The 10447-nt window shown below is 56.3% G+C and overlaps 1 protein-coding gene across 1 annotated transcript in view; it reads right to left on the reverse strand.

Moving 5' to 3' along the window:
• The window catches only part of COL16A1 (collagen, type XVI, alpha 1), a 49469-nt gene extending 39218 nt beyond the window's left edge, over positions 1 to 10251 (reverse strand). The window contains exons 1-12 of the mRNA XM_008581457.1: positions 10075 to 10251; positions 8391 to 8497; positions 6361 to 6435; positions 6141 to 6258; positions 5000 to 5123; positions 4416 to 4682; positions 3758 to 3838; positions 3481 to 3606; positions 2662 to 2715; positions 2347 to 2373; positions 1785 to 1820; positions 720 to 746 (exon numbers count right to left, since the gene is read on the reverse strand). Of these exons, the coding sequence (XP_008579679.1) occupies positions 720 to 746; positions 1785 to 1820; positions 2347 to 2373; positions 2662 to 2715; positions 3481 to 3606; positions 3758 to 3838; positions 4416 to 4682; positions 5000 to 5123; positions 6141 to 6258; positions 6361 to 6435; positions 8391 to 8463 (1008 nt within the window). The 5' untranslated portion in view covers positions 8464 to 8497; positions 10075 to 10251. The remainder of the gene's footprint in view (positions 1 to 719; positions 747 to 1784; positions 1821 to 2346; positions 2374 to 2661; positions 2716 to 3480; positions 3607 to 3757; positions 3839 to 4415; positions 4683 to 4999; positions 5124 to 6140; positions 6259 to 6360; positions 6436 to 8390; positions 8498 to 10074) is intronic.
• Between the last annotated feature and the right edge of the window lie 196 nt (positions 10252 to 10447).

Raw genomic sequence — 10447 nt, forward strand, 5'->3', positions numbered from 1 at the left:
TGCCTGAGTTCAAATCCTGCTTCCATCACTTGCTAGAACATGACTCAGGCCCAGTGATGTCACCTCTCTGAGCCTCAGTCTCCTCATCAGTGTGGTGGGGTTCACGTCGGCACCTATCTCGAGGGCTTGTGGCGAAGAAGGAAGGTGATGGTGCGGGCAAAGCGCATGCACAGAGCCTGGCACTTGGTCAGCTGTCACGTGGAGCCAGCTTCCAGAACCGTATGATACATGCACGGGCGCATGCACGCTCTGCTCATACCTGCATGTGCTGCCTGTCACAAGCTCTGCAGCCTTGTTAGCCCACAGGTACACGGGTTCAACCCCCAGCCCCAATGGGCTGCACACATGCAAACATGTGTCCCAGAGATGCATGTAGCCACACCCACGCACACTCACTCTGACATACCCAGACACACACACGGGGGCATGGCTAGGCCTCAGTTTTCCCTGAAGTAAAATAGTAGCACTCGCCCTGCAGGCTGAGTACTGAGGAGGTTCAGGAAGGTAATAGACGTGCATATGCATGGCCCAGTCAGCTCTTAACATCTTTGTACACACGAAACCTCCTGCTCTCTCCAGCACACGTACACCTAAGCACTCCACACACATACAGGCTCAGGGAGCCCTGATACAAACACACAACTACAGGGCCACAAGCTATAGGAAAGGCTGGGGCCACCAAAGAGAACAGGAGTGTCTTGTTCTCCATTGAGACATACCTTGGGGCCAGAGGGACCAAGTGTGACCTGAGGAAACAAAGAGAGCATTACACGTTAGGAAGGCAGAGGAAACCAGGGGCCCAGAGAGGGCAGGCAATTTAGCCAGAGTCACACAGCATGGTGGCAGGACCAACAGTCTGAATTCCAGCCCCTGCTTTGCCTGCCAGGCCAACCAGCCTGCTGACTCAATTTCCAAAAGCTATAAGACTTGTAGAGGGGTCTAATCTACCTTTTCTAACCTGCCTGTCTTTGGCTAGCTCCACCATCCTCCCCCAACTGGTGCTAGGATAACATGGCTACTCAGCTGCCGTGAAAACCCCTGCACATCTGGGGACCATCAGGCCTACCATATTTGGAGGGAGACTGGATTGAAAGAGGGGCAAGTAGTAGAGGGGCATTTCCTGATGTCCCCCAAAGTCAGGAGACTTAGAGCTTAGGGGAGCTGGGTTGTGCCCTTCATGGACCAAGGTGTCAAGTCAACTCAGGATGTCAAACTGTGGGATAGTGGTGACTCATGCTGCCCATGGAAGAGGCACAGCTGGGTCCCAGCTGGGCTCACACAGAGCCCCTCTCCCTTGCCCTTCTGGGCCCCCAGAGGGAGGTTGGGCCAGGGCAAGCTAGAGAGGGATAGGAGGCCCCAAGCCAACATGTGGCTTTGGGGGCCAGTGCCGGGCTGTGCAAGCCTGAGCCAGCCCTTCACCTTCTCTAGGCACATGATGACATGAGAAGCCTTCCAAGCAAAGCAGCCTGAGACCTCGTGAGGAGTGCAGAGCTGGGCTCCGCAACCCAGCCCCGACCTCGCCAGCCACCCCACACCCATTCCACCCTGGATCCCAGTATGCTGCCCAGATCATAGGGAAGGCTGCTTCCTTCCATGCAGCCCTGGCTTGGTGGGGATGTGGCGGAGGGGAGGACCGGGCCCAGCTCTGGGCGACGGGAAGGGAGGGAGTGGGAAAGTGCACAAAAACCTCCTTGTCCTCTACCAGGAAGCTGCCAAGCCAACTCTAGGCAACGCCTACTCCCAGCCCTCGCCCACGCCACCCTGCACACCCTCTATTGGCTCACATTGCTCTCCTGGGCACCATGGACACAGGGTGGGCACTGAAAGGGAAGAACAGGCCAGGGGATCAATTCTGAGCCCCCCAATCCCACTCCATTCCCTCCACCACCATCAAGCCCACAGAACATCACATGTCTTGGGTGGAATCTAAGGGGAGCAAGAAGATAGGAATCCTATAAATAAGTTTTGCCCCTCACTTCCCACCAACCCAGATCTACAGCCATTTTTCTGATGAGGAAATGGAAGCCCAGAGAGGAACAGCTGGCGGCCCTGGATCACACAGCACTGTTGGGGTAGAGGGAGGCCCAGAATGCAGGGGAACCATGGCTGGGCTCTCCCCATGCTGCCCGTGGCCATTTGCTGCCAAGTCAGCAGGACTGTCCTCCAGGGCTACCTCCCACCCCCCACAACCCAAGGAAAGGCAGTGGGCAGATAGGGCTCAGTACTGGGGTCCCAGGAATTCTGGGAACACCCCCATGCCCTGGCTCTGTGCCCCAAAGCCTGGCCCAAAGGATTCATGACACCTCCTCAACTGAGCCCTTTTGCTGGTCCTGACAGGAGGCTTACCTCATCAGCTGCTGTCTCCTGAGGGACCTGGGAAGAGAGGGGGCATGGGAATGGGTGGGGATCTCACAGGATCAAGTACTACCCCCAACATCCCTACCCAAGAACCAGCAGGAGTGGGTGCTCTGGAGAGTGCTGGGTGCTGGGTCTGCTCACCCCACCCAGCCTTCCTTCCCAGAGCTCGCGCCTGCACGTCCTAGCTCTGTCCAGGAGTGACGGCAGTCAGAAAGGGAGTGGGAGTGGAGCATCTCATCCAAGGGGTTTATAGAGGGCAGACCGAGGGCACTGAGGGCTCCTCCCCCCACCCACCATCTCTACCTTTGTTCCCCTTTCTGCCTTCTGGCTGATTCTTCCCGTCAGCTGCGCATCCACCTGGACAGACAGAGCAGAGGGAAACCCTTGAGGAAGGGACAGTTCTGAGTCCCATGCTGAAAAGGGGCACCCATGCAGGGGACATGGACCCCAGGTACCCCCTCGGGCTGGCATCTGGAACCTCCTGGGGCATCAAAGACCTGCTCAGGGCCCTGAGCATGGCCCCTCTACTTTTCCCCCCACCCATGTGATGTCAGAGAAAACAAGGCCATGAATCAATGGGATCCTGTGTCCCTGCAGCCAAAGGCTGGGCAGGATGCCCAGGTGAGCAGAGAGACTGCCCAGCCAGGGGTGGAGCTAAGGGAGGAACCGGGCTTCCCTGCCACCTCCAAAGAACCTAGGAGAGGGCAAGGCAGCTGGCCATGGTGCTGGGCATAGAACCAGCCTGGCATTGGCCAGGGCTGGGCCCAGGAGAGTGAGCAAGGCCTGGAGGAAGCAGAGTAGCCTGGCCTCTGGCCACAGGTATCCCTGTCCTGGAGAAACAGCCTTTGGGGGAAAGTCTGGTCCTGCCCTCATCAGAAGGGTCCAGGTGGCATCAGTGAGGGTAGTGGCAGAGCTAGATGGGCATAACTCTCAATGCCAAAAGGTGGGTGGGCACAGGGTCATCCAGGGGCTGTCTCTCTGCATCCCTGAATCCTATAGGGTGGTATACAAGCAGGCGAGGCTTCCAGTGCTGGGCACATGGCCAATTGACCCTAGTGGCAGACAGTCAATGGTCTCACTTGTGCCTGCCTATGCCCACATTTGCCTGCCCTTCCCACTCACCTTGCTGTTTTGAGGCTCCTCCAGGCAGAAGCAGCGGGTGTAGACCTTGCCCTCAGTCTGTGGATTGATCTCGATGAGCTCATTGCTCTGGGTGTCCCGGCGGGCTTTGGAGGTCTCTGGGGGGCACTGCTTGGTGAGGGGAAAGAGTTAGGGTCAGTACAGAGGCAGACTCATCCTAAGACCTCCAGGCATCCCCTTCCAGACCCCCCATCTCCAACACATTGTACCCTGGGCAGGGCCCCAACCCCCCCAGTTGTGCTAGGGCCAGGCCACTCACCCCTCCTGGTGAAATCTCACAGCAGCCCTCCTCCAGCACGAGCTCTGGGTCACAGTAGATGTGCGCCTGCTGAAGGTCAAACTGCAGGGGACACAGTCAGTTTCACTTCATTTTATCAAATAGCTCTGTGTCCTGGCCCCCCGTGAAGCACAGAGATGTCTCTGCCCCAGGATTTGACCTCAGGGTGTTTCTAGTCTGGGCTGGGAGACCATCAAAAATATAGCTGTCACCAAAAGCAGAACTGCACATGCAGGAAAGAGGGAGAGGAGGCCCAGAGGAACAAGGGAAGAGGAGGTTCCAGGCAAGCTGGGCCCTGAAGGGCCAGCAGATATTCAGCAGGTAAGTATGTAAGGAAAGGCATTCCAGGTGGAGGTAACAGTGTAGGCAAAGATAGGGAGGTGTAAGGTGCTAGGTGAGCTGGATAGAGCAGAGATGCTTGGAGAGATACAAAGGAAGATGCTGTTGCAGACACTTATAGGGACAAGATCATGAAGGGCCTTGGATGCCAGGTTGATGTGTATAGGCTGCATCTGGAGGGTAATGGGAACCACGGGAGGATTCTGAGCAAGGGAAGGACCTGATCAGATACAGACACCGGGGACCTCACTCAGGCTCCCAGAAGGTGGGAGCAGAGGCCAGAGCCCGACCTAGCACTTACCAAGATGGGTTTGCCCTGCTCAGCATCCAAACCCAGAAATACATGGCCCACAGGCCGTGTGGGCCGCCGGGGCCCCAGAGGCTGGGAGGAGGCTGAGATGCAGTCTATATGCACAGAGGCCACCCGTCCAGCCACGCTCAGCATCAGCTTGTGCCAGCGCAGGTCGAAGAGCTGGGGTACTGGGAAGATGCAGGACACAAAGTCGCCATCTCTGCCCTGGGCCCGGAGCTCCAGGCTCTGCTCTTGGCTGTTAACTTCCAGGGAAATCTGTGTGAAATTGGGAAAGAGACAGGACAGAGATTTAGAGTTCTAGAGCCACAGCATGGCAAAGTCATAGGCCTTTAAGCTCATATCACAGGAGGGGAAACTGAGGCCCAGAAAGGGAAGAAAGTTGGCTGGGGTCACAGAGCAGAACATCGTGAAAGAATGAAACAGGTGCTGGGGGCTGAAGGCAGCCTTGAGTGTGGGCACTGGGAGTGGAGCAGAGAGGCCCTGGAAATCACAAGCTAGGAAGAGGTTGGGCTGAACTGGTGCTACTTGATGCCCCAAGAAGCAATGGGGGTGGGGCAGGGTTTTGGACTCACCTGTGGGTACCCAGCTCCATCGGTCACTTGAAACAAATACCACGTATTCTGGTAGGTGTGTTTTTTCAGCAGTAGTGTCAGCACCAGGGCAAACTCCTCCGGGAGGCCCCGAGGGAATACTCGGCTGGGGACAGAGCAGGAAGAGTGCTCTGAGGCTCAGGTGAAGGCCCAACTGCTGCCCACCCTGGGCCGTCAGGATTGTGCAGCCTGCCTGAGACACACACAGGCACCTACCTCCAAACACACATTCACTCATTCGCTCTCCACACATTTACTGAGTGACTTTTTTGTGCCAGGTGCAGGTCTGGCTGCTGGGATAACAGTGGTGGTAACACAGGGAAGGTGCCTGCCCTCTTGGAGCCTTCTAGTCTGATTGCGGGGTAGGGGGTATACCATAAAAAAGAATCCCCAGAATGACTATTTCACTACTGTGTTACAATGGTGGTAAGTGCTTCCAAGGAATCCCGGATGTCCTGGGGTGAATAAGTGGGCCTGGGGTGGAAGGAGAGATGCTGAAAAACAGACACAAAGGGTTCAGCAGAACTAGAGCAGCAAGAGAGAAAGAGGAATATTTTGGGGGTTGAGGATGGAAAGGTAAGAGGGGCCAGACCACCCAGGGACTTGTGGGAGTTTGGACTTCACACACTTGAGTATGCACACACACACACACACACACACACGCACACGCACACACACACACACACACACGAGACCACTCTGGCCAGGTTCCCACCCCCCATCCTAGGGCCAGACCACCCAGGGACTTGTGGGAGTTTGGACTTCACACACTTGAGTATGCACACACACACACACACACACACGCACACACACACACACACACACGAGACCACTCTGGCCAGGTTCCCACCCCCCATCCTGTGTTCTCATAGTGCCCGTAGGAAGCAGACCTGTTCCCATCACTGCTAGCCAGAGATAGGGGAGAGACAGAGGGTGAGTCTGCCAGGTAATCCCTCTCAGCCCACCCCACCAGCCCCAAAGGTGGAGTCCAGGGTGACTCCTGGCAGAGGAGGGGTGAGATGGCCGGCAGAGAGGTCCCTGCTCTTAGGCCCCACATCCAGAGTTGCTGGGGAATGTGGCAGAGGTCAGTATTGATTCCCAGTGGTCATATTGATGCCTTTACCGTGTGGGCTGGGTCAGGGGGGCTGCCCCTAGCCTTAGGATGAGAGGCCCCTTGGGGTTGCGGATCTTTTTGATGGCAGATGTCTTCATGAGGCTGAGTCGGCGTATGAGGTTGAAGCCTTTGGGGGAGACAGCAGATGGAGAGTTCACCTGGGGAGGTGAGGAGGGGTCCAGACCACTCCAGGAGGAAGGTAGGGACAGAGGGATAAGAGGGCACTCACCGGTCACATTGGCTAATAAGTCACTACTGTGTTCCAACTTGAGTCCTTCTTGCTGCGAAGGTGGGCACCACTCACCTGGAAGAGAATTGGCAGTGGGCATTAGGTGGGCTCAGGCAGGGCTAGCTGCACAGCTGGGCTCTTAGGGAATCTTAGGGAAGGAGCGAGCTTATAGTCCCCATTCTGGACCGTTAGCCAGGCCCTGCCTTGAGGCTGCTTGCACCACTTGCCCTCTGACTCTAGCTACTCGGGGAGCCAGGAAGACCCTCAGCACACAGTTGAGAAAACTGAGGCCCAGAGACTAAAGCCTGGCCCACGACCACTAAGTGAGTCAACAGCAGAGCACGACCAGAACTCCAAGCACCCAAATATCCAAATACTCCAAGTCAGGGCCAGGCCAGCAAAGAAGAGAGTAAAAGAAACTCTGGGCAACCCTAGAGCATAAATTGGGTGGAAAGCTGTGTATATGCTAGTATATGTGCCCCCTCCATGACATACACCCAGGTGGGGGGCAAAGGAGCATTTCAGGGGTAAGGAAATGTCAGGTTCATGCACACTTTGTATGTGTACAATTGCACATGCATGTTTGCACATGTATGAGTTGTGGATGCCCGTGCCACAACGGATGCCATGTGCAGCTGGTGCACGTTCTCAGCAATGGATGGGGGTTCACTTCCCGCATCCAAAACAGACAAGAAGGCCAGACACAAGTCTGAGCCAACAGAATGACTTTTCACCTGGAAAACCATCTTATGAATAACAGTGAGAAGAAACTGAAGGTCCAAGGGGACCACAAGCCCGAGGGTACCACCAGGGCTTTGTGGCTCCAGGCAGGGTATATTAAGGGTGCAAGGGCTTCTGGAGAAGAATATAGCTTAATTCAGGTCTCCAAAGCCCTGAAGAGACAGGTGAGCAACGCTGGGCCTCCCTGAGCAGAAGTGATGGGGGAGGTACTACAACAGGAGAGATAGAGGCTACAATTAAAAAGGCCTTCTCACCAATGCAGATGGAGTAACGGGGACAAGACAGTGAAGACTCCTAGAAGCTGGCATTGGACTCCCTGGCTAGCCTGGCTAGAAGAAGGAATCCTGGGTGCCTGGGCCCAGTGACCCCACTGGAGTCTCCCTCCCCCAGGTCTGGCCAGAAAGACCATCACTGTCTTCAGCATCGCAGCAGCAATTGGTGACTCACCCCTTGGCAATGAGCCCAGATTCCTTACAGATGTTGAAATTCTCTGCCCCAGCCCCCCAAGGGACCTGGTAAGGGAGAGGAGAGCAAAGCTCACGCACACTCATGCAGAAACACATGTGCACATCCAACCGGCAGGCAGTCACACCTACCCCCTATGCACAACCCCTCTCTCGGCACCTTGGTTTTCCTGCCTCCCTCTGCTGGATTTGGGTTTTAGGAATTCTGTCCTGCTTGGCTAGGTGGTTGAACCACTGAGCCCAGAGGGCACCCAGCAGGGCCAGGCAAGTTGCCGGGTCAACTTCCCCTGGCTTTGGGCCCTGGAAAGCTGCACCCTCTGTCTCATCCAGAGTCTGGGCCTCTGGGCAAGCCCTTTATCAGAGATCCAGGGCCAGCACTGGAGGAGGAGAAGCACGTGGGCTGGAGGATGGATTCCCCAACGTGAAAAGGATCAGAGGGGCATGGGCCTCTTTTGGGATGTGGCTTTCTCCTGCAGGGAGAGCTCACTGCCTGCACCTCCCCACCCCACTGGCCCTACCAGCAATGTATGTACAGGACGGGTTTATGTATTAGGGAGAGGGGCTGTTCTCTTACACACAGAGACACAAGAATACGTACAAATGCAGAGAGACTCAGAGATGTAAACATATGCAGAAACACACACACACACTCTCCGACTCACCTCACATGGGCTCCAATATACCAACACCTCAGGCCACCCTGAGCCCAGCCCCTAGACTCTCTCATAAATGCTCACATACGTAGTCACATATGTGTAAGGTCTCTGGCACCTCAGGGAGCCAGGCCCAGACCTGGGGTAACCTGACTCTCCTGTGTCATCTCACCTGTATTTGCCCCATAGCTGAAGGTGGCCCAGAGACCAAGCAGCCATAGGCCAGGAACCCAAGATACCCACATCCTGGTCCAGAGAGGTCAGCCACAGCCACAGCACCTGAAAACCACAGAGACCAGGAAGGTGGATTCCTGAGTTCACACAGCAGAACTCCACACATGGGCAAGTAGCGCCAGCCCATGGGGCCAAGGCATTAGTAATAGGGTGGCAGAAGGTCTAGCCAGGCATCAGTCCCACTCAGGGGCCCAACCACAGGCCTTGGGCTAGGATTTGGACAGGGGTGATATTCAAAATATTTAACCACCGGTATGGCACAGACACCAACCAGCCAGAGCAGAATGCTGGCCAGAGCACTGACACAGGGGCCAGGCAGCATCTGCTGTGCCAGTGGACAGTTAGTTGCTGGATTGAGAAAAGGTCTAGAGGGTCCTAGAAGGCCAGGGAAGTTGGAATAGTGAGGGGGCTTGAGACAGAGGCTATTTATCGAGACACTTGGAAGTATTTTAATATTTTAACAACTTGTGCTCTGTACTGGTATATACCAGCCGGGTACCTGGCTAACTGTACCCAGCTCAGCCCAGGCAGCCCTGCCAGGCACCCACATGGTCAGGGGCTGATGACTGGGCTGAGTCTCCTGGCAGGTATCACAAGGCTGCATGTGGGCCAAGGAAAGCTTCCCCCTTTGCATACAGGGGGCAGGGAGAGCAGGTTGCCAATGCTCAGGACCTTGTTGCCAATGTCCCCTGCTGATGGATGCTTGTCTTTTAGTTTTATTAAACCCTGATGGATGAGCCCAGATAAATCAATGCAGGCTCAGCAAGCAGCCAGCAGAGCCATACATCATCTGGCCTCCCCCAGGACAGGCAGCTCACGTGCACACACAGAGAACATGACACACATAGACGCACAGGCACATATACACACAGACACATATGTGGTACCAGTGTGCGTACAAACCTACCTGCGCACAGTCATGTTCACAGAGACACACGCTCACCGATGTACCCAGACATACCAGCTTGTACATACACACATGCACACAGCCAGCCTACAACCACCTTCGCCTAGGCCTTCCTGTTGGGAAGTTCTTTTGCAGGTCTGACCTCATTCTTTCCAAATGTAATGGAATCCTACTGCCCCTCCCTCAGTCATGGATAGGGAATGAGAACAGGAAGGACCCCTCACCCCAATATATTTGGAGATAGGACTCCAGTCCCCTTCTCCCTGGGACACAACTGTATCCCCACCCTATTCATCACCCATCCTAGTGGTGTGCACATCCCATCTCTCAAACCCTATGCTGGGCTTCCCCTCCTATCAGCCAATGGAAGGCCTGCCAACTGTAGGCGTCATGTGGGTACATGTGGAGGTGTGAACATGGATGTGCTCAAGTCCTCTTCCTGCTCCCAATCTCTGGCCTCCACTGCCCATGTCCCAGCCTGAGTGGAGGGCTACAGGGAGAGGGAGATGCTTCCAAGGAGATGTCCAACCCCGACACAGGCATAGATTTGCAGTCAGGGAGAGTCACAACCAGGATGGAATTTAGAGCTCAGCTGGCTAGAGACAACTGAGGCCCAGAGAGGGAATGCCACTTGCCCCAGGTCACACAGCAAGTCAGAGGCATATAGGGCCTTTCAGCGCAGGGCTCAGAAGCAGCCCACTCCACCCCCACTTACCGGTGGCTGGGGATGCCTCCGCCTCTCTGAGCAATCCAGGCAGCCCCTGGCAGACAGACCGGGGCAGCAGGGCCTGGGTCCTTCAGGCCTGCTGGGGGTCTTCGAACTCTCCTTGGGAGGCCGCGGGGCCCCGCTTCCCAGCGCCCCGAGCTCTCCTGGCTGAGCACAGCCACACGCACGCCTGCCGGGACTGCCGGCCACTCCGGGCGGGGGAAGAGGGGCGGTTCCAGGGGGCTGGGGGCCTGCCAGGGCCGCTAATGGAAACCAGCTGGACCGGCCCCTCAGGCGGGAGGAGGAGGCCGGGCGCGCGGGATGGGGCTCCGGCGGCGGCGGCGGCAGAGGCGGCTGGACGGTCGGTCGGTCGGTCGGTCGG

The sequence above is a fragment of the Galeopterus variegatus genome, unplaced genomic scaffold, assembly GCF_000696425.1.
Source record: "Galeopterus variegatus unplaced genomic scaffold, G_variegatus-3.0.2 Scaffold2359, whole genome shotgun sequence".
In the NCBI taxonomy this organism is placed as follows: Eukaryota; Metazoa; Chordata; class Mammalia; order Dermoptera; family Cynocephalidae; genus Galeopterus; species Galeopterus variegatus.